The sequence below is a fragment of the Hemitrygon akajei genome, chromosome 19 (genome assembly GCF_048418815.1).
Source record: "Hemitrygon akajei chromosome 19, sHemAka1.3, whole genome shotgun sequence".
In the NCBI taxonomy this organism is placed as follows: Eukaryota; Metazoa; Chordata; class Chondrichthyes; order Myliobatiformes; family Dasyatidae; genus Hemitrygon; species Hemitrygon akajei.
In genome coordinates, this window is record NC_133142.1 from 22,639,250 (window position 1) to 22,665,534 (window position 26,285).

Here is a 26,285-nt window from a genome sequence, read left to right on the forward strand (position 1 = left end):
AATGTTAGCATTCATTTTGACTAGAATATAAAAGCAAAAATGTAGCACTGGTGAGGCTTCACTTGGGAGTATTGTGAGCAGTTTTGAGCCCCTTATTTAAGAAAGGATGTGCTGACACTTCAGAGGGTTCAAAGGAGGTTCACAAAAATGATTCCATGATTAAAAGCTTGTCACATGAAGAGCGTTTGATGACTTTGGGCTTGTACTCACTGGAATTCAGAAAAATGACGGGTGACCTCATTGAAACCAATTGATTGATGAAAGGCCTTGTTAGAGTGGATGTTTTCTGTGGTGGGAGAGTTTAAGACCAGTGGACAAAGCCTCAAAATAGAGGGTTGTCCTTTTAGAATGGAGATGAGGAAGAATTTCTTTAGCCAGGGAGTGACGAATCTGTGGAATGCAAGTCTTTATGTATATTTAAGGCAGACGTTGACAGATTCTTGATTGATCGGGACATGAAGAGATACAGGGATAAGGCAAGAAATTAAGTCTGAGAGGAAAAATGGATCAGCTCTGATGAAATGGTGGAGCAGACTTGATGGGCAAAATGGCCTAATTCTGCTCCTATATCTTATGGTCTAACAATCTCCATAGCAAATTACAAAAGCATACAGGAAAATACAAAATAGAGCTGCTAGATGATTAAGTCATGTTTGCATTTGATTTGATGGTTTACTTTTTGCCATTTGGATGCACTGGATTACAATTTATGGCTGAGCCATATTTTCTGAACTCTCCAACCCCATCAAATGCTCAGACTTACATATTAATGTACTGGTCAGACTCCTCACAAACTAAAACACTGCTATTTGGTTCCAGTTTTTCATTTGGTTCAGCATTTTAACTTGACTGCTAGTAAAAGGCTGGTAATGTTGTCAAAAAAAACAGAACCACTCCAATTTACAAAATTACGACTTCTGAATTTATTCCTTTTACTGTCATGTTCTTACTCCTGATGTCTTCCAAATAATGAGTTTACCAAACGAATAATAGTATTACTTCCAGGACTAAGCTTTTTCCATTGGTTATATATCAGTCTTAAATATTGCAACAGCCACGTTTTACGCCCTCTTCCATTAATTCCATGTCTAGCCATTGAATAGCTATCCACAGAATTTGTGTTTTAAAATGAAATGTTCCAAATATACTGGGAATGGCCAAATAGTTTTGCAATTTATGTAAAAACTATAAATACAAGGAATTCTACTAGGCAAAATTAAACATTATTTTTCTTCAAAATAATAAGTGATATGCTTTGGCATCTTCATTTTTCTCATGACTTGTCATTTTGACTCATACTATATATGAGCATATTACATACAGAACAAAACATTACATGGGCAAACATTCTGAATAAATTCATCTTGTGAAACTGAAAATATTAGGCAACACATTCACAACTTGGCAGATTTAGGGGTTACATTTATGATGTCTTGAGTGATGGATTTGTCCAGTCAGTAAGAAGCGATTACTAGGAAGCTTCCTCTTGGAGAAATGACCGAAAACAAATTCCATTAAGTTAATAGTTGTAATTGGTCAGCGCCCGTTATAGAGTTGGCTACGAGTTACTTTATTCCATTAATTTTGAGTGTTTTGTTCAGCTTTGCTCACATGTTGCCTGGTGTTCTACATAATCATCTGAACTGTTAACTTGCTGCTTCCAAGTGTATCAATCCACATAGAACTGGTCCAAAAGGTAACCATGGTTGAGAAACCTACAACCCAGCAAGGTGCTGCTGACAATAATAAAATATTTTATCCATCCAAATGATGATGTTAGAGAACACATTAAACCAGAAACAGTGGAGACAACAAAGTCCTGCTGGCAGGGATAGACTTGGCAGTATTTGTCAAGTATGCGTGATCTAAACACCAGGAACAAAATCACAAGGAATAAAAGTGCTTTTCCAAACTGCTCCTTATGGAATGCAAATACTGTACAGGTAAACGCCATGGACTTCTATGGATTGTGTTGACATCAAATGTCCGTCTCTATTCTCTTTTGATATACACAACAGTTTGTTTCTTCCATCTGTTCATAGTCTCCACTAATCTCACTGGTATCCATACTACAGTCTGATTCATTGTCTGATTGGTCCATTGTTTCCAGCTTTGGTTCTTCATGTGACATGATGATGCCATTTGGAGTTAGGTGGGTGTGCCTCTTACATCCCAGTGTTGTTGCATCACCTGACGAACGTTGTACAGCTTCTTTAGCCTGTCTGATGCAGTTCAGCCATTGCTGCTTGTTGAATGCATCATTGGCCTGAAGTGAGTGGGACTGCCCTTCAGAAGGATCTACAAAGCTTACTCTGAAGAAGTTTTTTGCTAAAATGGAAACAAAGATTATATTAATAATAGTAAAAGCAATACCTATAGTTCAAACACACCACACTTGCAGCTAGAACAGTGTAATCTGGATAAACAAATTAAATTTCTTTGGGTAAAGGGAACTGTTTCTACAATTGTAATAGCTATTTTGAGTTTGCTATTTCTAAATATCTCATGTTTTGCATTTTAGGAGAGGGAAGGGAGCAGGAAAAACCAAAGAGATATGCTGTAATGATCAATAAACAAGTTGTTTTGAATCAAATTACCTTGCCTAGTGTGTTAGGGCTGGTTGTATCTGCACTCACCCCACGCCCTACCTCAGTATCTCTTCTCTGCTACCTGTCCCACACCCCTCCCACAGCGTTCCACGCTTACCATACCCAATATCATTTGCCCCCGCCAGATTTACAAACTTGATCTCTGCTCCACTTTGACAAATACAGTACTGTGCACTATGCAAAATAGTTAGGCACCCTAGTTTTTTGTGTGTGTGTGTGTGTGTGTGTGTGTACCCAAGATTTTTGCACAGCACTATACATGTACATCAGTGCTAGGGGAAGAATAGAGGAAGTAACAAATGAGTTTCATACTTCTCTCATTATTGCTGAAGGCACCTCTTATGGATCCACCTAATCGCACTTCCCCATCCTGCAGGTCATCCAACACCAGATCCCCGACGGGGATGGGTTGTCTGTACAGCTGGTAGCACAGCTGTTCACTGCACGTCACCACTCGGGTAATTACAAGCACTTCTTGAAAAAGGAAAACATGGAGCTTCTGTAAAACGAAAGAAAACTAGTTTAGATTCTACTATTAATACGTAGACTTGCATTGCCCTCACAGTAGGGACTTAGTGGACTATGTTCTGACAAATTCACTGATCAAATGAACTTTAATTTTATCAGAGATAAGAAAACACACTTGAATACCAGAGAGCTTTTAAACAAAATCAAGCAACTATCTGCAATCTCTTGGGTGCTTGATCAATTTATCTATTCTGATTTATAATCAGTCCTGTACATTGCCCAGTCTTTTCAAGAATTTGATGTTAAATGAGAAGAGGAAAGTGCAGAAAAAACAATACGTTCTTTGTTCAGTATTCTATTTTCCCAAACAAAAGAGGAATTAGGAGGATAACTCAAATAATAGCTGTGGCATTAGGAAGTATGCAAATCAAAAATGTTTGATAGCTCAGCGAATAATTTCATTTTGTCTTCACACAGACAAGTTCTCTTTTAAGATTTTGATGACAATTGGAGTTAAACACCATTACAGAAGTAACACACACAGTCTATTTATAAATAATGTGTTATCCAGGAAGATCAACTGTATCATAGTATAATCAATCATAACAAGAAAAGGAGACAATCATTTTCAGATTAAATTAACTTTGACAAAGACAAAGGCATTGTTAGGAAGTTCAGAACTCCTCTCATGAATGCACTGATTATCGCAAATCATGTTTTATGATAAATTGAGCACAAAACATTATTTTCTCTGATGGGTTGCAGTGTTTTTGTACCACAAAATAGAATTCCTTCTGATTGTTTTTCAAGTTTATATTTTGCACAATGAAGGAAAGGTTGCTCAAAGTCTCTGAATCCTACACAATTTCACATCAGCCTTAACTCTGTAAAGGTCAGTCTACAGTGACCCATCTGTGTTATGCAGGGAAGGAAAAAGCATCAAACACAGAGGCCTGCCCTTAAGCTGTAACATTAAAGTCAGACAGCTTGAAAGAGCAGGCTGGTTCAGATCCTTTCATCATACTTAACTTACACAACAGATCTGATCAATGTGTGTCACAAGAGCCAGTTTTTTGGTTAAAAACTCATTTTCAAAGTTCCACTTTTAAACTCTAATCACTGCATCAGTTTGAAAATTGTGGAGGTTTCTCACACGTATTTCAATATAAATTGTTTTATTGCATGATACATTATGGAAAACAAATCAAGTGAAAAAGCCAATATAAAAGTTTGGATTCTGATTCTTCAGTTAAATTTGAGGAAACTTGGAGACCATTTATTCAACATTTTCATATGAATTAAATGGTCTGATCCTGAACCTGAACCTTATTGTTACTATCCTTAATTGTGTGGATGGAGGTTCGGAGTTATCAGCACTACTGTATGTATCAAACATTATGCAATTGCCCATGTTGGTTAGTTTTTTTTAATTAGTTTTTTTTAAAGTTCTCTTATAGTTTTTTTTGGGGTTTTTTTTTTTTCTTTTTTCTCTTTTTCTTAATTCCTTTACATTAATACTATGAGTTTGGGAGGCCTTATATATTGATTATTACATATCTGATTGTTTATTTAAACTATTAATTGTGTACTCTCAAATGTTTTGTACTCATATTTTACTTATGTTTTTCTTAAAATTAATAAAAAGATTTGAAAAGAAAAGTTTGGATTCTATAACCAAATAGTGCATAAATTACTAAATAAATGCTAAAAATGTTGGTGACAATATTACCTAAATTGCAAGCAATTCTTCACTTCCCATTTCATTTCATTTATCAAAAGTGTTTTAAGACAATGATGGCTTGAAGCATTTTAAAATATTCTTATTATACCCAAAGGAAGGCACATAATGGTAAAACAGGAAATCATATTATCACTTACTGCTCCTCTATTGTTCTTCAAGTCTCCGTGACAGCACAGCACTTTAGAATTTTCAATCAGAGGATCTTTTTGACTCTCCTCAAGAAAGACCAGTCTTTCCTTATAATATTGACATTCTGATTCCCCAGTCTTCTTGTTGATTTCAGCTACAATCCCTTGAACAATATTAATCTGCAGCACAAAACAGAATGGACAGTGAGTCACGTGGATCAATAAGCTGAGCAGGAAATTAGTAAAACTGCATTTCATTATCACAGCAATTAAAATACAAGCCATGACTATATTGTCAGTCTGAGTTTAGAAGGTGAATTCCATTCACCTGAATTAAACCTTAATATTAGAGACACAAGAAGTTTCAGACTAAAACAATGAGGAAGTCTGCAGATGATGGGATCCTCCTGGCTTCACCTTTCACCTTTTAGTTGGCCTCCTTGCCCCCCCCCCCCCCACCTTTTTATTCTGGCATCTTTCTGCCTCGTTCTCAGGGTCTTGGCTTGAAACATTGGCTGTTTAATAATTTCCATAGATGCTGCCTGACCTGCTGAGTTCTTTCAGCATTTTGTGTGTGTTCTTTTTCATTTTAAAATTTAACATTAACCTGATTATCTATTAGGACTTGATTTAAACTCCCATTTAAATCCCCCAAATCCAAGTGCAAAACTAGTTCCATCAGAGAACAAACTAACTGCATGTAAAAATACGTGGATATTTTTAGAACACAGGCACACAGGCTACATTTATTTTGAGCATTCTACAATTCAGGAATTCTTGCATGTGTCATTATTTCTCTGGAGGTCTTAACTCTGAGGTTTGCTTTCCCTGAATGTCAAATCACTTGCAAGTAACAGCTGTATCAGACTAATCCCTGCCCAATGAAAGACCATCGTTGTTTATTTATATCATCACACTTTCCTTTCAAACGAGGCCCTCAACATTTTGTGCTAAGAGAGGCAATAGCATTCATATCTGAGGGCAAATATAATTCTGCACATATCCATAAAGAGCTGAATCAGAGACAGTGCTAATACAAAAAACTGAAAGTACTGTCAATAATATATTTTAAACATTTTATTAAGCATCAAGTCTTTGAAAGCTAGTTTTGTGAAAGTATTAAAATCCCTAACTAAAGTTTAAGAATTAAAGCATAACTTTGACATGAAACTGTTACAACACAAGAAAAAAATGTGTTCAGTAAAACTTTTTTTTACTGTCTGACTACAAACTAAACACTCTTTCAAACGGCAATGGGGTGAAGCTATTTGCTTGATGGAATCTTATTCATCAGCATTTTTTCAAAGCTGGATTAATGGAGATTTAATGAAAAGCCTGATCTGGTTTACATCCCATCACTGCTGTCCAGTTCTTTTAATGCACTCTGGTAAGAGAAATGATCTTATCAAAGAAAAGTAATAGAGGGGAGAGAAGCAATATGGAAATGTTTTTTTAAATCAGTTTTAATCGGCGAAACGTGAGAAAGATATGCAAGGACATTTTATTTCAAGTTTGAAAATATGATGCAATATTTGAAAAGTGCTATTAACAGAAGAACCAAAATTTACATTTACATTTAAAATACATTTTTACATTTAAATTAGTGAACACTATTTAAAACTAGTGTACAAAGTAAACACCATCTGTTTTCAAAATGCGCTATAACCTTGCAGTATTATTTTAGTTAAAAAGACATATTCAATGACATTTCCCTTTTCATGTTTAGTATCAGCTCCTTAAAAGAATAATACAGGACTGATACATAAATCTGAGTAAGTGAACCGATTTCTCTATAACAGGTACAAAAATGATTGCTGATAATATTTTAACCAGTTAAAGTGGAGAAAGTAAAATACTGCAAATGCTAGAAATCTGAAATAAAAACAGAAAATGCTGGAAATACCCAGCAGTTTAGATATTGCTCCCTGAAAATGTTAAGTCTGTTTCTCACTTCACATGTGGAATATTTCCAGCATTTCTGTGTTATCTCATGAAACCAAACTTCCCTCTTTTCTTCCACTGCAAAGAGATTTGAGTGCTTTTAAGTTCATGTCAGCCATGTGACATGCTCTGCAGGTAATATTTATATATTTGTAATTTCATCCAAACAAAGAATTGGTGAACGTTGTAGTGAAGTAAGAGAAAGGAAAGAGGCATAGGGTCTTCAATCTCATCTACTGTGCTGCATGAAAGTGTAGTTAAAGACTGCACTGTAGTTTCCCCACAGTTAACCGTGTTCACCCATTCTAAATGAAATCTCTGATGCAAGAACTAGGGACTTGAAAAACAATGGATCATTGTCAAAAGAACATGCCACCAATGCAAAGTTCAAATTTTAAGGTAAATTTATTATCAAAGTACATACTTTGTTTATGTCACCATTTGCAACTCTAGGATTCATTTTTTTGTGGGCATTCACAGTAAGTACAAGAATCACAATAGAATCGTTGAAAATCCGCATCCAACAGGACAGACAATCAATGTGCAAAAGACAACAAACTGTGCAAATACAAAAAGAAAAAAATAATAAAACAATAATAAATAAGCAACAAACATCGAGAATATGAGATGGAAAAGTCCTTGGAAGTGAGTCCATAGGTTATGGGAACAGTTCAGAGATAGGGTGAGTGAAATTATCCCCTTTGGTACAAGAGCCTGATGGTAGAGGGGTAGTAACTGTTCTTGAACCTGGTGGTGTGGATCCTGAGGTTCTTGTACCTTCTTCCGGATGGCAGCATCAAAAAGAGGCCATGGCCTGAATGGTGGGTGTCCCTCATGAGGGATGCTGCTTTATTCCAACAGCGCTCTGTGTAGATGTGCTCAATGATGGGGAGGGCTTTACCTACAATGAACTGGATTGTATCCACCACTTTTCATAGGAGTCTTCATTCAAGGCATTGGTGTTTCCATACAAGGATGTGATGCAGCCAGTCAATACACTCTCTCCACCGCACATCTCTGGAAGTTGGTTAAAGTTTTAGATTTTATGACAAATCTCTGCAAACTTCCAAGGAAGTAGAGGTGTTGCCGTGCATTCTTGTTAATTGCACTTAACAAGCCAGGCCCAGAAAAGTCCTCTGATACGATAACACCGAAGAATTGAAAGTTGCTGACCCTCTTTACCTTTGATCCCCTGATGAGGATTGTTTCCTTGTCCTGAAGTCAATAATCAGCTCCTTGGCCTTGCTGACATCGAGTAAGAGGTTGTTGTTGAGGTACCACCCAGGCAGATTTTCAATCTCCCCCTTATACGTTAATTCATCACCACCTTTAATTCGACAAACTTGAATAAGGCATTGGAACTGTGCTTAGCCGCAAAGTCATAAGTATAAAGTGAACAGAGCAGGGGGCGAAGCACACAGCCTTGTGGTGCACCTGTGCTGATGGAGATTGTGGAAATGTTGTTGCCGATCTGAACTGATTGGGGTCTGCAAGTGAGGAAATCGAGGATCCAGTTGCACGAGAAAGTACTGAGGCCAAGGTATTGAAGCTTATTGATTAGTTTTGAGGGGATGATAGTATTTGATGCTGAGCTGTAGTTGATATAGTGGTCGCCAACCCGTCGATGACAATCGACTAGTCGATCGTTGAGACTTCCCCAGTAGATCCCGAAAAAAAAAGAAAAATAAATACACAAATACTGTTGAGAGCTTGTTTCCGGGTTGTGGGGTTTTAGTTCCGTTCTTTCTGCCCAGTGCGCATGCGTGTAGCTCCCCTGCACTACACAGTGTACTTCAGTGGTCCCCAACCACCGGGCCGCGAGGAAACAGTATGAGTCAGCTGCACCTTTCCTCATTCCCTGTCACGCCCACTGTTGAACTTGAACCCACGCGAGGTCATCAGTTGCCGAAACGCAGTGATACCCTCGCGCGGCCAGTGAGAACCGCCAATGCTACAGGCCCAGAACGCTGCCGGCGGGAAGTGCTGATGCTACTGGCCTGGAGAGCGGACAGCAGGAAGTGCCGATGCTACTGGCCTGGAGCACGGCCGGTGGGAAGTGCTGATGCTACTGGCCTGGAGAGCGGACAGCAGGAAGTGCCGATGCTACTGGCCTGGAGAGCGACCGGCGGGAAGTGCTGATGCTACTGGCCTGGAGAGCGGACAGCAGGAAGTGCCAATGCTGCTGTCCCGGAGAGCGCATGGCGGGAAGTGCTGATGCTATTGGCCTGGAGCGCGGACAGCGGGAAGTGCCGATGCCACTGGCCTGCAGCACGGCTGGCGGGAAGTGCCATTGTTGCCGGCCTGGAGCATGGCCGGTGGGAAGTGCTGATGCTACTGGCCCGGAGAGCGCATGGCGGGAAGTGCTGATGCTACTGGCCCGGAGAGCGCATGGCGGGAAGTGCCGATGCTACTGGCCTGGAGCGTGGACAGTGGGGAAGTGCCATTGTTGCCGGCCTGGAGCACAGACAGATGGGCGCCGTCTCTAAACCTGTTTAGCACGCCGAATGTTCATGGGGAACCTGGTGCTAAAATATTCGCAGACGACCTAATTCGGGCTCAAGGTTTCGTAAGTAGCAGAGCAGCTACCTTGCTGCGATCTACTGAAACAAACTTTGTTGGCCGATCCTACAAGGGGGGAGGGCAGGCCCTATCGCATTCCTCACTCACTCGGTCGCTCTCTCCAGACTGTGACCGCCGCGGCCCCGGCACGGGGACCTCCGGCCCTGACCTTGTCCTCTCACCCCACCCACGACCAGCCGTACCTGGCCAGGGCGTCTGGCGGCGGGCGGGTGGAGGCTGGAGTTTGGGCCCAGGGGCTGTCTAATGAGGCAATGAAGCTTCGGTACCCTGAGTCCAAGCACCTGCACTTAAAGACGAACCCACTGAGTTTTCTCAGCGGAAAAAATGTGAGCAAGCGGGACAGCAGCTGAGTGCTGAGAGCTGCAAAAACTAAACTGCGGAATAGACTGGACATAAGGAACCTGCTTCGAGTATCGCTGTATTCCCATCGTGTTTAACACCACCCCTACCCCCCCCCCCCCCACCGCCCTGGTCGGCCGGTCCACAATGTTCTTCAATATTATTTAATATTATTATATAATTATTCAATATTAAACCGGTCCATGGTGCAAAAACAGGGCGGTGACCCCTGATGTTTATGCATTTTTTCTACCTCCGGGTTGCAGGGTTTTACTTCGTCTTTTCTGCCCCAGTGCGCATGCGTGTGACTTATCGCTCTGGGGTTGATCTCGCCTTTCACTAAGGCCGAGGTAGAGGATCTTGGGCTTAAAAAGGTTGGTGACCACTATGATAGAGCATCCTGATGTATCTGTCTTTGCTGTCCAGATATTTCAGGGTTGAACGTACAGCCAATGAAATGGCATCTGCTTTTGACCTGTTGTGATATTAGGTAAATTGGAGCGGATCAAAGTCACTTCTGAAGCAGGAGTTAATATGTTTCATCACCAATCTCTCAAAGCACTTCATCACAGTGGATGTAAGTGCTACCAGACGATAGTCATTGGAGCAGATTACCACTTTCATCTTAGGCATTGGTATAACTGAATCCTGCTTGAAGCAGGCAGGTATCATAGATTGCCAAAGTAAGAGGTTAAAGATATCAGTGAACAATTCAGCCAGTTGATGAACGCAGGTCTTTAATACTCGGCCAGGTAGCCTGTCTGGGCCAGATGCTTTCCGTGGGTTCACCCTCATGATGGATGCTCTCACATCAGCCTCAGTGACTGAAATCACAGGGTCATGGGGTGCTGTGGGAGTTGGTGAAGGTTCCTCCATGTTTGATGGTCAAAGTGAGCATAAAATGCATTGAGCTTATCTGGGACAAAGTCTTCTTGTCACTGATGTCACTTGGTTACACTTAGTAGGTGGTGATAGCATTCAAGCCTTGCCACAGCTGTCGAGTATCCTTTACTGATTCAAGTTTGGTCTGGAATTAACACTTTACATGTGAGATGGCGCTCTGGAGATCGTACCTGGACCTCTTGTATCTAACTTGCAGGTATTAATTAAGGAATCAGATTAAGGACATACATCTCTCTTTGGAGGTAACCACAGATATTGATGGAAATTCTACATTACAGTGAACTCAGATTCAATGATTTGACTATGTAGCCACTTTGAACATTTTATTCTGCAGCTCAACTAATCTCTTGTCTTTACTGCACAAGTGGCAGAAAAAATGTACCATCACAATGAATTGCCACTGTTACTTACCGCTTCTTCCAAGTGCTGTTTATCTGGGTGGTCATTCGGAGTATGTCTGAGGATCTCTTTTAAGAGCAAGGGGTACTTCACCAATCGACTACGTGGAATATCCAGAAAATTCCAGAGGTCCAACTTGCGACTAAACGGAGATTCTAAACAGCGCTGAAGAAAGTCGTGCACTCGATGATCTTGTTTCTTGTGATCCAAAAGGGCCTTAGCTGCTACTTGATTGCTGCAGTAACTATCGTAGGAGGTCAAACATGGAAGCTTAAAGAGAAGACCAAAAAGGTCAAAATGTAGGTCAAACAGAACCACTGCAGTTCTACAATGTCACTGCATCAGATTCACCACCATCTGACTTGGAAATGCTAGGAATACTTTGCAGCTCAGTTACTACTAGCAAAAATCAGGTTATAAAAATTCCAGCTCCTACCCTTTATCAACCCTGTCATTTCTCTCACAGTTGTTGTCCAGTTACCTCTGCCTTTCCAGCACCAACAGTCATCACAGGATGGGTAACTAAAGCTTGGTATGAAAAGGGACTGATCATTTCAGCAGGGTACTTGAGGGGTGAGCTGCCATGACAAGGCATCATTTCAAAAGCCAAAGGATTTGATTTTCTTATGATTTGAAATCTTTAAAAATTTGTTGAGATCAGCGCAGAATAGGCCCTTCTGGCCCTACGAGCCACGCTGCCCAGTAATCTGATTGAACCCTAGCCTAATCACAAGGCAATTTACAATGACCAATTAACCTACCAACCGATACATCTTTGGGCTGTGGGAGGAAACCAGAGAACCCAGAGGAAACCCATGTGGTCACGTGGAAAATGTACAGACTCCTTACAGGCAGTGGTGGGAATTGAACCCGGGTCTCCTGTACTACAAAGAGTTGTGCTAACCACTAAGCTGCCCTATTATTTTGGGTTGGAAAGATTTAAGATTGAAGTTGATGTAGTTCAGTTTAGTTTAAGCAACACCTGTTACAATGACTATGATATATTCACACTCCTGTAAAACTGCAGAGTATCTGATACTTCACACAGCAGTTACTGCACAACTAACCCTAATACATTGGTGAAATGTATTCACAGCTGAGACCTTTAAGGGAGTTACAATTGTAATATAATCCATCAAAAAGAACATATAATTTTTCAAAGTGTCCTTCAGTTGAAAGTTGAGAACAGTTAACTAAACAGATTGTGTAGATCAAGTAAGGTACAGCAAAATACAAAGTCACTGCATGCACCAGGGTGAACCTATTAATAGCTACTGAATGGCACCACATGCAGGGTTGCTTCAAGGATTCTGCACTGCAGCTAACGACTACCAAGCTAAACAACTCAAAGTGAGACTGTCAGGATTGCCGTCATGGACCCTATAATGCACTGTAAATGAGCCATGGTTCACTACAAAGATAATTAGGGCTATTACAGAATCATTTTAACTTGTGCTAGAAAGCAAAACTAATTTATGCAATATGAATAGAGGACATATTTCGTAAGATTTGGGGATTTTTTTTCATCCGCTGCTCCTTTTAAAGAATGTTCCAATTAAAGACATGCAAAACAGCTTCTATGAATATCAAATCAAGGGAGGATTATAATGCTGTATATTAATTGTTTAATAGCTGGATAAATACTTCCACACATAATTCTATTTCCAATGCTAGAAACTTTATATATGTTATTTAAAAGTTGATTATTACTTCCCGCGGAGTGTGTAGCCCTTTAACCTCCCCCTGCTTAAGGACTTTATTTTATGGAAGGCCTGTCAAAAATATAATTTTATTTGAAATGAACAACCAAAAAAAAACTGTTTCAAATTTGCTTGTCTCCCTAAACTTAGTCACTATGCAAAAAAAAATCCCAACTTTCGCATTTGGCATCTTGCCCAGTTTGTGCAGCTTCTATTTCTAATTGATTAATTAACTGAAAATGACAGGCTTCTTTGGTTGTTCTTTTAAAAAAACTCTAATTCCTCTTTGCATATTTTCAAGGAGAGTATTCACAATATTTCTATATAAACTTAGTATTTTTACATTGATGCAGATGGGATATTTGTGCATTGAAGCTTTGGCTAGGGTTAGCCAGCAGCAATCCCAAAACAAAGCTGCTGGATTTGCCAAAATAGAATTTTGAAACACTTTTTATAAAAAATCATAAGCTTTCACAGTATCTGGATTTAGCATATCCGCCAAGTATTCTCACTGTCTGTAAGAGCATGTTCTGGAGACGGCTGACATAAATGCACTCATTAAACTTCTATAAATGCCAATACACATAATAGAAAGGTTGATGTTGCTTTCTTACCCAGCCTACAAGGATGTGGCCAACATGTTCTGTTGTCCCATCTGGTTTCCTGGCTTCCCGGAGCCGACTCAGAAGATCTGACCAAAAATAAATGAGGAAATGTGTGGGTCAAAGCAAGGAGGATTTCCTCAAGAGGAAGCATGCAAATAGTTACTGAAGCATACAGGGTTTCTTGTGAACCAGAGTCCTTTATTACATCTGTAGCAAAATTTCTGCAGTGCTTGTTTGTTTTGTCTAAGATGAAGGTCATACCTTCATGCAGGGGGATAAGGGAGTCCAGTGTTCCAAATATCTGATTCAACTCCTGTTCCGTCATAATGGAGAGCTTGAGCATAGGATCATGATAAGCCTACAAAAGAATTCAATGCCGAATATATGATTACCTTTATATTCCATTTAGAAATTAGATTTTCCTAAAAGTACATGCATTAAATATCATTGACCAGTTATTGTTGATAATTGTACTTCTGTAATCAAATTAATTCCACAACAGGATTTTTAAAAATAAAATTTAATTCAAGGGAAGTAACAGCTTCAAACAAATGTTGTGATCCCACAATTAATTCAAGGACATTTTTATAGCAGCTTGCACCTGAGGCCAATATTTCCATAGCACAGTGTATGAGTTATTACTGCAGTAGGTACTCTACACAGAAATAAACAACTTTCATGTCATTTGAAAAAACAGCGCGGATGATGCATTGAAAAAGAAACAGGCTCGTTTTATAAACTCATTAGAATAACAAATTAATTTGGAAATGAAAGTCATAAATAAGAACAATGAATTTCAAAGTACGACTGTTCAATTATAGTAGTGTTAAAGCAGAGTAAAATTCCAAATAACGTTTTATCTGAGAACCATAACTGAAACTTGCATTACCTTTTTTGCTAGCTTTAAGTCTTCAATTAAAACTTGTTCTCCCTGAGAAAGTTCAAAAATTGCCTGCAGAATGAAGAATTAATTAAAGTAATTAAAACATTTCTTCATAGTAGGGAAACTGATCACCAGGTATATACCTATAGTCATATTCAGGAGATGCTCTCATTTTGGCCGACCCAGAAACAAATCATGAATGTAATCACTTAGAAGTGCAAATCTAATGCTCATTCCAGTTGCTGAACTGTTATTTCATATTTTCAAAGTAAACTTGCTTATTTTCTGAAGAAAGATTTTAGCGATTGAGGGGTGGACATGGAGGAAGGGACATCTGCAGAGTCCTATTAACTTTTCAGGTGATAAGGAACAACATTTTGAAGACCGCTGAACATAATTGTCATAATAGACTTTGCACCAAGGGCAATATCAAGAGCCTACATATCACTCTGTTCTGAATTTACAGAGAATTCTATTTTCTTTTGCAAATACCCAATTGGTCCATATCATTATTTATTGCTTTGCTATTCCCTATCCCTTTCTGCCTTATGAATGTATCAAGGCTCCATTTAAAAGGCACCATTGTCCTCTCTTCAATCCCTCTACATGGAGTAATTATCAGAACCTCATCATTTTCTGCACAAAGGCATCACATCTAACGTCTTGTTTAACTGTTTTGAATTTATAAGTAACGAAGGGTTTTCCACAGCCACTCAAGCAAACAATTCATGATTTTATTATTATTGGTTATCTTCATTTCACTAAAAACAGCTCTCAGTCAAATCTTTCCGACTGCATGCAATCAATTCTAGGAATGTCCACGTAAAGTTTTGTGTGCTCTTTATCCATAGTGCTCCAACTGTATCCACTAACAATTTATGTCTGCTTCAGTCTATCCTGCTGTTTTTGGCTATTTGTGCATTTTCACTCCAAATTCTCTTCTATCCTATTTAATTTTATCACTTGAGCGGTAGCTTGCAAGTTCCTTCTAACAAAATGAAACACTCACAAATGACAACACTGTACATCTTTTTATTATTTATCCACACACTTTGCAATCCTGTTTATATACAGTGGATTCCAGTTAATTGGCCCGTTAGTTAATCAGGGCCACTGTTTATTTGGGACACTACACCTCTTAATTGGGGCAGGAGACTGTTGCTGAACAGTTACTAACAAGTGCCAGTCATGTGCAATTAAGTGGCTGTTAGACACTACACCATGCTTACAGCAATAAGTTTTTAAATAGCACCATTTGCATGCGCTTGTGTTCAAAAAATGGTTATTCTGATTAGATAGCTGGAGAGAAATAAGCAGAAAGTCACTTCAGGACCGGTTTGCTCACCGCAGTTTCAAGCATTCAGGCTTGGAGATGCCAGAAACAGCCGGGAGTGAAAATGAAACCATTTTGCTACTTCAACACTTCGGAATTACACAGGGATCAACAACCATCTTGAATGTCATAATGAAATTGAAGATTTGGAGGATGCAATTACTGATAGCATTGTATGAAGACAGTCCATTATCTGACTAGGTGTCTGCACTGATTTTGTTCATTTACATTCAATCAAAAGAACACAGCAGATGAATTCTTCCGTAAATAACCATTAGGAACTAACACATAGTTCTATAGTACTGTTGAGGGATTGGTAATGTTCTAATTTGTTCTGTATTTCATTTAAATACATAAATTGTTACTCAGTTAAATGGTAGTCTTTTTTATTCCTTTTAACTATTTCCATGAAACTTTGGCTAATCGTGGAAGCCGCTTAATTAGACCAAAGTGTACCCATCCTGATGTGTCCCAATTTGGAATCCACTGCATTTTACTTTTTGGAGCAGACTTCCACTTTATATTTGAATTGTAAACTTCAACTCTACACATCCCATTCCTCAATGATTTAAAATATAGTGAGCAATCAAGTTTGCAAGGGTTTCTGTGGAATACTGCATCTTCTGCCTTTCTGAGAAGCTACCTTTAATCTTACAGTCTATTTGCCAATCTCTACCCTATTTTCAATCCACTCTAATTGCTACCTCTTGTATGCAATGCTCTTTTGACATAAGTTTCTTCTGTAGCACCTTAATGAAAACAAACTTAAAGTCTACACTAACCATATTGCATTTTTATGTCTGCTTTATCTTATAATAAAGGTTGATTGAAAACCTTATGATGATTATTTTTATCATTTTGCACAAATCTGATATTTTATTTCTAATTCACTTGTTATGCTGATAAGTCTATAACCAGTGTCCATGTTTTTAATTAAATCTTGGAATTAACTAAGTTTTCTAGCATTATCATCTTTTTTATTAAACTTTTTATATGAATACCAATGCCGCTGATGGCTCTTCCCTCTTTTTCTGTAGGTATAGTTCATTTGCAAAATACTACATTTTAAAAAATCCTAAACTGAGGCACGGAAATTACAAATTTCTCAAATGAAATTCAAGATTTTATAAGAAGCAACAATATTTGGTTGAGTAGTTTGAAAAGACAGGCTACTTTTACCGTTAAATGTTTCACTGTTGGTCTCTAGAAAATCAACATGCATCACCAATGAGGAATCTGCCAGTACATTAATATTTATAATCTAAAGACTATATTTCCTTTGGATCTTCAGTTAACCCTAATCATTTGTATTTAGAACCAGTAGTAACTTGTAAATTCAAAAACTGTCTGTCTCCATTTTGGTAAAATCTCAAGGAACATATTATCAAACACTGAGATATTAAACTATTTTCACTAAAATGTTACATCAATAAACACAAGAGATACTACACTTGCTGGAAATCAAGAGGAACACATACAAAGTGCTGGAGGAACTCAGTAGGTCATGCAGCTTCTATGGAAAGGTGTAAACAGCTGACACTTCAGAAGTCCTTATTAAGAAAGAGTCTCGGCCAGAAACGTCGACTGTTTATTCCTTTCCATAGGGGCTGCGTGATCTGCTGAGTTCTTCCAGCATGTTAAATGTGTTACAGTGTTTGATCAATGTTTTATTGTCCTTTGGATTTGGGAGATGGTAGAGAACCCACAAAGCTTCCTACTGTTTGCTGTCCTAGGATAGTGATCTTAATGTGTGCAATTCATGATTCATACTTCCAGATCCACTGAGAAGCTGTTACATGAAAGACTTTTTCAATTGACTGTATGTTTTGCGAAGTAGCATTGCAGTTTCAGTACTAACCCAAAAATAAGTTTCATTTAAGACTTTGCAAAATTAGTGTAGGATTTGCATGATTTTTAAAAATTATATTACTTGTTTTATAGTTACTATAGGAGTTAATGATAAAAATTATTTCAAATCATGAAGATAATGCTTTTGCCTCTGTAACGTAGACAATGATGCCAGTAATAGCAATGATGAAGATGACAAGAATTTATATTGCACCTTTATTGCAGCATGCATTCAGTAATTTCAAAGGTGTATTATCAAGAAAGATTGAATTCAGCCGCTTAAGGTTGTTTAAGGATTTATGGCTCAAAACTTGGACAATGTGATAGGTTTTAAAGTATGATTTTAAAGAAAGAAAGAGATAGAAAGGGTTAGGGAAAGAATTCTAAAGTTTGGTCCCTGGCTGAAGAAGATATGCCTGCTGATAATGGGGTAATTAAATCTAAGAAATACTGTTGGATTTGCGGGGCTATTTAAGATTACAAGTAAAAGCTACAAAAGTATTTGAAAACAAGAGTGGACATTTTAAAATTTAAGTATTGTTTAATCTGCCAATATAGGTCATCAAGCACAACATAATCTGTCTGCAAATGAATTTACAGAAACCAAAATTATTCAGTTAGAAAGAGAAATATAATAAACAAATTACAGTTCTCTTGATTATGGAATTTTAAAAAAAATTAGTAGTATCTTTTGTGTTTATCTCTATCTGAAAGTAGGTTCAATCTGTTCCTTGAGGAAGGAACTCACAATCCTCCTCTAAGTAACTAACATGATGATAACCTGGAATCAGAAGTGGAATTGTTATTCTAATTCAGTGAATATTACTGGAACTGAACTCTGTCAATAATTGAGTTCATTTGTTCTATAGCTGGTCTGCATTTCTTACCTCTTGCCTTTTGATTTCCTTAGCTGTAAGCATTTGATTGACACGAATGTCAAATGTTTCACTCCACAGTTTGCTATCTCGACGTTTTGTGATAACAGGTGGACCATTTCTGGAAGAGGGTCTCGGAGTGAAAACATCAGGCCGACTTTCATTTCGGAAGCTAATCGAACGCTAAAACAAGAAGAGAAAAGAATTGCTGCAGATTTCCTGCTCAAAAATCAGCTGAAGAAAGGAGTTACATGAATGTAATTGAGATGGCTTACTCCAAATGTCACTGTAAACTGAAAAAATACATATACAGCAGATGAGAGAATTTGCAATGTGACCTTTATGTTTTAAAGTGGACCTTTGCCTAGAAAATTTTTTATACCATATCAAACAGACATACTTTAATGTCTTGTAATAATAAGTAGTCCACCACTACCCAATAGATAGTGATTCTGCCAGCCAGTTATAAATATGAGACAGTGGAACAGGTTTTGATTAGCTCCAATTCAGTTAATATAAAATATTAGAAAGAAGGATTATGTTTAAGCACAATGCAAGAAAAAACCTTGACTGAAGTAACGTATAGCTCTTGTTGGATGTATAATATAAAGACGTTGATCACATATAAAATGCAGCCTTGCTAAGTACACACACAAGTAATGAGTTTTCATTCCAGTTTAATCAATGTATGTGTGACACCAGAATCAGTAGCCAACATATCTCTAAGGTGGAAATCTACCTGCTCTTCCATGGTTAGCGTGAGTGTGAAATTATTGCATGGTTTCAAATTTGCCGTTATACGGTGGGGGGGGGGGTGTATCTCACACATACACGGGTTACAGTTAATCTGGCCAACAATTAATCAAGGGCAGCCGTTTATTTTGGCCAACTCTTAAAGAACAAAATCTACATCAAAAAAATAGCCAGCCAGGACTCGTTTCATTTATTTGGGACACTATGTCATTCAATTAAGGCATGAAATTTTTACCAAAGAACATGCAGGTGAATTCTGAATCAATAACTAATAACTCAGGAACTAATACATAGTTTTATAATACTGTAGAGGTATTGGTAGTGTCCTAATTTGTTCTGTGTTTTATTTAAATACATAAATTAATACTCAGTTTAACAGCAGGTTGACTTTTAACTATTTCTATGAAACTTTGGCTAATTGGGGCAGCTGCTTATTTGGGCCAAAATGTACTGGCTCCAATATGTCCCAAATAATGGAAATCAACTGTACAGTATATGTACAGTTCATGATTCAACATTCTAACCCATCTTAGATGGGTTATGTGTGTTCATATCACATCTTAATTAATTTTTTTATAAGTTTTTTTAAAAGATCATAATTTAGCTATCAGGAATCAGACATAGGGAAATATCAGCCAGAAACAAGACCTCCTGCCCAATTTCAAAATTCAAAATAAATTTATTATCGAAGTATATATACTGTATGTCACCATATACAACCCTGAGATTCATTTTCCTGTGGGCATACTCAGCAAATCTATAGAATAGGAATCATAACAGGATCAATGAAAAATCACGGAAGTGCAGAAGACAACAAACTGTGCAAATGCAAATATAAATAAATAGCAATAAATAATGGGAACATGAGATGAGATAAAGAGTCCTTAAAGTGAGATCATTGGTGGTGGGAACATTTCAACGATGGGGCAACTGAGCATAGTTATGGCTTTTTATTGAAGAGCCTGATGGTTGAGGTGTAGTTACTGCTCCTGAACCTGGTGGTGCAAGTCCTGAGGCTCTTGTACTGTCTACCTGATGGCAGCAGCGAGAAAAGAGCCTAGCCCCAGAGGTGAGGATCTCTGATGATGAATGCTGCTTTCCTACAACAGCATTTCATGTAGATGAACTCACTGATTGGGAGGGTTTCACCCTGTGATGTACTGGGCCGAATCCACCGCCTTTAGTGTCCACCCCACCCATCAAATGCCCCATTACAATCATTCCAGTTTTCATTCTCTCCATATTCCCATTAACTCCCTTGACACTACTACTCACCTACACACTGGGGGGGGGGGGGGGGATTTATAATGACTAAGTAAACAACCATCCGCACAAATTAACCCTGCAACCCAACAACTTCCACACTTTCATCCCTAACAGAATCAGTCATGTAGTTCATTACATTTACTAATGAAAATGTCCCTGTAACATAAATGAGAACTATTCATCCTTGAAAACAGGCTTTTTATTCAAGTTTCTGCAAAGTAAGTGCTGCAAGTAATGAAGTCCTGCAGCAGCTGTACAAATACACTTGGAGCAGTAGACAAGCTGCCAGGCACAGTTCAAGTCTAACCAAAGCATAATTTGCTTTCACGGTCAGCACAACTGGAACGAATGCAGTTCTCTTCCAGAAAGATCAGAAACTTCTCACACATCAATTCTGGGAACAAGCGTATTGCCCCAAGGGACTAGAAAAAATCTCTGTGCTGTCATGATGAAACACAACCAAAGTAAATTAGTAACCTCCCTTTCTCTGCATCTCTGGGCTATCTCTGTTACCTGTACAATGAATGGACCATAAGATCATAAAGAGCACAATCAGTCCATCCAGCCCAGTCAGTCTGCTCCACATTCCTATAATGGCTGATATATTATCCCGCTCAACACCGTTCTCCCGCCTTCTCTCCATAACCTTTGATGCCTTGACTAATCAAGAACCTATCAAGCATGCTTTAAATATTTTTAAAAAAAGAGAAAATCTGAAGATTCTGGAAATCCGAAGCACCACACACACACAATGCTGGAGGAACTCAGCAGGCCAGGCAGCGTCTATGGCAAAGAGTAAACAGACGACGTTTCGGGCCGAGACTCTTCATCAGGACTCGGCCCGAAACATGAAAACCATTTACTCTTAGATGCCGCCTGACCTTCTGAGTTCCTCCAGCATTTCCTGTGTATTGCTTTAAATATATTCAATGACTTGGCCTCAGCAGCCTTCTGTGCAATGAATTCCACAGATACACCACCCTCTGGCTAAAGAAATTGCTCCACATAGCACAGAAAGAAACAAAACACTATTTTCTGATTTCTACCAATGGAAGAGTTCTTTATAACTTCATGGTTGCAATTGTATTCCTGGAAGCAATGAGCAAGGATCAACATTGTTAATGTAGTTACTACTTCAGAATCAAACAGTCAACATTAAAACAGAACCTTTTGCCCCATGGTATCAATGCTGGCCATAAAGCACCACAACACTAACCTTACCTCTTCCTGTTGCACCCCCATAAGGTCCCCCACCCATACTTCCCAACTGTCCCACCCCCAAGGCAGCAAGAGGTGATTCTATTTTATTTATTTACTGAGGTACAGCATGGAATAGGCCTTCTCCACCCTTCGAGCTGCGCCGCCCAGCCATCCCTCAATTTAATCCTAACCTAGTCACGGGAGAATTTAAAATGACCAGTTAATCTGAGTCTTGATGAAGGATCTTGGCCTAAAACATCGACTGTTTACTCTTTTCCATAGATGCTGCCTGGCCTGCTGAGTTCCTCTGGCATTTTGTGTGTGTTGCTTGTATTTCCAGCAACTGCAGATATTCCTGTCTTAACCTACCAATCAGTACGTCTTTGGACTGTGGGAGGAAACCCACTCGATCATGGGGAGAATGTAGAAACTCCTTACAGGCAGCAGTGGGAATTGAACCCGGGTTGCCTGTACTGTAAAGTGTTGTGCTACTGAACTTAAAAGAAAAGGTGCATCGGGTAGTGTAGGATGAATGGCTGACTTCAGGTTTCCACTGAGTAGTTGAGCTAATGAGTGATCATCTTACAATGCAGAATGACCAGGAGAGTGGGCAAGAAGTCACCCAGGCTAGGCCAGTCTACTGAAAGGTATCAGAGGTTAGGGAAAAAGGGCCCAGACCAAGAACCTGCAACTTCCCTGTCCTCCTGGATGAATTCCAATGAAGAACAATTCATGAGATAATAACAAAAAAAATGTCAGAAACATTCAGCAGGCCAGCGGGCATCCATGTTAAGGGAAACAGTTAAACTTTCAGATTCAAAACTGTTTATCTGATTTTGACGAACATTACCCTGTTTTCTCTTTCAACAGACGGTGTTTGACCTGCTAAGCATCTATGGTACTTTCTGTGTTTGTATCAGATTTCCAATGTCTACATTTTTCATTCCCCCCCCCCCCCCCAATTTTCAACAATATGGGATATCTTTGCTTCCCTAAAGTACACTCAGTGGCCATTTTATTAGGTACCATGTGTACCTAATAAATTGGCCACTGAGTGTATGTTCATGGTCTTCTGCTGCTGTAGCCCATCCACTTCAAGGTTCAACATGCTGTGCATTCAGAGATGGTTACTTGAGTCACTGTCATCTTCCCGACAGCTTGAACAGCAGTCTGACCATTTCCCCCCCCGACCTCTTGCATTAACAAGGCATTTCTGACCACATTACCGCCACTCACAGGATTCTTTTTTTGTATTTTTGCACCATTCTCTGTAAATTCCAGAGACTGTTGTGCGCAAAAATCCCAGGAGAGCAGCAGTTTCTGAGATACTCAAACCACTTCACCTGGCGCCAGCAATCATTCCACAGTCAAAGTCATGAAGATCACATTTCTTCCCCATTCTCATGTTTGGGCCGAACAACCACCAAACCGCCTGACTGTGTCTGCATGCTTTGATGTAATGAGGTTCTGCCACGTGACTGGCTGATCAGATATTAATATTAATCAGCAGGTGCGCCTAAGAAAGTGACCACCTGGTGTATGTCCTCAACGGTATCTCCTGTCCGCTGCAGTCACAGTTGCAACCACAGACAAAGCACAAGAACCACGCTACACCTGACTGCGACAGTGGTGCAAGAACAGCACTGCGCACAACTTGCTCCTCCCAGGAGGACGCTTTCTGCAAATTCTCCAAATCTGCCACTCACTTCTGTACTACAGAGAACACTGGTGCAAACAGAGATGCCTGCATTCATTTCTTCCTACCAGAGAGCAGCAGGTGGTTAATACAAGGCTTAGCGAAGATGCAAATTTCTCTAGGTGCAGGGAGCCATTACCTTACGGGCATTGACCTCAACTCTGCCGTGCTCTGGATGATTTTACTTCTGCAGATGGGCAGAGAATCACTATCAATACTCTGTATGCCAGATATGATTGTGATATTTTAATTCTATGCCAGGTGTTGTGCCATCTGTACTCATGGATGCCCACTGTAGGACACGTGGCAACTGCCAATGACTAATAGACCACACACAATAAGTGTGCAGTAATGGTAATGCCACCACATAACATGACATACTGAGACAATGCTTCTGATACTAGGGATGGTCACGCAGGAACAAATCAACAATACTGTACAGAGGACAGGGGCAGGAAGAGAGAAAGTGAAGAGGCAGTGTCAAGCTCATTTGGGCCCCACACGCACAAAATGCCAGGTCAGTACAGGAATTGCGTAGGGGGAGGAAGGGAGAGAGCAAGGACAAATGGGAGGCTGTGATGAACATAATCCAGCTCATTCATGTGGCACATACTAGGCCTGACTTCCCAAGGGGGAACGAACACTTTTTAATGTACATACACAAAAAAAATGCAGATGCTGGAAATCCAGAGCAACACACACAAAATGCTGGAGGAACTCAGCAGACCGGGCAGTGTGACTTTTTAATGTATTCATACAAACAATGGCTTCAAAATATTGTGCTTTGGCATTACAATCTTTGTTTAAATTATTTATCTATATTCTTATCAAGTAATAGAAACTTAACTTTCTATTAAGTTTAATATGGGCACAAGACAGAATGGGGACACCTCTTTTTCCCCTATTAGGGAGAGAGAGACCCTGTGGTATGTCAAATTACCGGGTGAATGAGTAGTCTTTGGGTACTGCAAGTCTGTATCGCTATTGATGCTTTGCTGCACCCTTGAGTGCTCGGTGGAGGGTGCCGATGCTTCTTTGCTGGTGGAGCAAGGGGGGATCGTTGCTTTGCTGCTGCTTATGCATGGGAGGGGGGAGCTGGGGGGGGGGGGTTTCAGGGTTCTAACATTTAACTGTCATTCATTCTTTGGGGCACTCCTCTGTTTTCATGGATGGTTGTGAAGAAAAAGAATTTCAGGATGTATATTGTATATATTTCTCTGACATTAAATGTACCTATCGAAACATATTGAAAGGCAATCTATGGCTTGATAAACAGCACAGAATTTATAAAGTAATTGTACATTTTGAATAAACGTACAAATTCAAATGAAATCCACTGGATTTCTCTGCATGCAAATAGTTAGCAGGGTGTACTGATTCAATTACTCTATGAAAGGAAGGGGCGGAATCTTACCTGTAACGTCTGGCTGAATCGCTTCAGAGGCGTGGCCTTCACAGGAGGAATAAGACTTGCTAAAGATGTGACTCGAGAAAGAGGTTTCACCCTCTTGTTACTGGGTTCCTTAAAAAGTAAGAAAGAGAAAGTGTCAACATACTTCCGCATTTGTTCCAGGTGATTAATTCTTCAGGGAAACCACTGAAGCTAAACAAGACTCACACGGAGGAGGCATTTATCATGTTTAGTGACCAACATCAGAACACATCTTTTTAATCCTTGTGCTATTCTGCATTGGAAAATTCATATTCGCATAGCGCGTTCCGTCTTCAGAGTGATTTGACATTGAATAATAACCAGTAGGTTAGATTACAAGTAGCTTAGCAGTGCACAAGAAATTTTAATCAGAACTCCAGATTCAGAAACATCCTCATGTCAATTTCTGATTTACCACACAAGATTTAAAGAAATATCAGGTTTTAATAAGTAGAAAAACACACAGAAGTTAATTAGCTGCTAATTCAATAGAAATATACCTTGTATTTTTTAATCTCCATTCCCCAAGCTGCTGAAGAAAAGGGTCCAGTAGATAAAATCTCTGTAAGTTGTTACCAAAAATCTCCATAAAGTACCCTAAAATAAACATCTCTGTATTTGAATTGGTTCCTTTAGAAAATTCGGCCTCTTTTCCTCAAGCCCTTCAGATAAATCTCTAGCTGCTCTGGGATTACAGTGCATGCAAGCAGTCCTTCTAGAAACATCATTTTCTGATTGCAGATCTATCTGTGACAGCGCGCTGCAGCATCCACAATTAGGTAAAAATCGGCACTGCACAATGCAGCTGCTTCAGTAGAATTCCAAGCAGCAAGCACCTCTTCCATCATCCTTTCTGGGAACATCTGCCTCATTATTACAATGTATTCCAAATTAGTAAACACTTTATATCCTGACAGAGATGCTTACAGCCTACTCAGACGAATAGCTTTGCCTTCAAACTTCAAAAAGGCAGCATTGCCCAATTAAAAGCATTGAAGTTCAGAAACATTGCTCAGTAGAAGATTCTGGAAATATTGTTACTTTTGTACCAGCAATATTCTGCAGTACACCAGCAGTACTAAATATCTCTTCAGATGTTTCAATGACTTCTAAAACGCCGTCTTCAGTGGCTAGCACTCTAGATGCCTTCTGACGTCAATGCAGTTACATTCATATTCTGATCAAACCTCCTATTCAGTCCCTGACTAATCCTCCTATGAAAAAGCACCTACCCTGAGAACCTATGCTACCAACTGATACAAAGGCAGCTAATAGCCAGGCTGGACCACATTTTGTTTCCACACAGTTTCTCATAGAGCAGGCATGTTTAAATTTTTAAATAATAAGTAAACCATTGTTCAAAAAATGTACTTGGTTTGAAAATTTTGATTTTCATGATTATGAACTTAGTTTCAAGGGGGAAAAAACTTTTTTTGAAACATAAATAGTATTTAACAAGCAATATCCGTTGATTAAATTTGTTTTATCTAACCGGTTAAAAGCAAGTCCAAGTATTAACCAGTTCAGAAAACACTTCTTATTTAACAAAAAAGATAACTCAAATATTTAATCATCAATTACTCTTT

At 39.1% G+C, this 26,285-nt stretch overlaps 1 protein-coding gene across 4 annotated transcripts in view; it reads right to left on the reverse strand.

The window, feature by feature from the left end:
* Window positions 1-899: 899 nt before the first annotated feature.
* The window catches only part of arhgef3 (Rho guanine nucleotide exchange factor (GEF) 3), a 248,945-nt gene continuing 223,559 nt past the window's right edge, over window positions 900-26,285 (reverse strand). For 3 of the 4 annotated variants that reach the window (XM_073072231.1, XM_073072233.1, XM_073072232.1), the window contains 9 exons: window positions 24,682-24,789; window positions 18,365-18,535; window positions 14,303-14,365; window positions 13,675-13,771; window positions 13,423-13,499; window positions 11,121-11,378; window positions 4,956-5,126; window positions 2,922-3,108; window positions 900-2,328 (listed from right to left, as the gene is read on the reverse strand). In XM_073072231.1, coding sequence (XP_072928332.1) covers window positions 1,979-2,328; window positions 2,922-3,108; window positions 4,956-5,126; window positions 11,121-11,378; window positions 13,423-13,499; window positions 13,675-13,771; window positions 14,303-14,365; window positions 18,365-18,535; window positions 24,682-24,789 — 1,482 coding nt within the window. In that variant the 3' untranslated portion in view covers window positions 900-1,978. Of the gene's footprint in view, window positions 2,329-2,921; window positions 3,109-4,955; window positions 5,127-11,120; window positions 11,379-13,422; window positions 13,500-13,674; window positions 13,772-14,302; window positions 14,366-18,364; window positions 18,536-24,681; window positions 24,790-25,199; window positions 25,818-26,285 lie in introns of those variants that run through there. The other variant, XM_073072234.1, reaches the window with a different exon arrangement.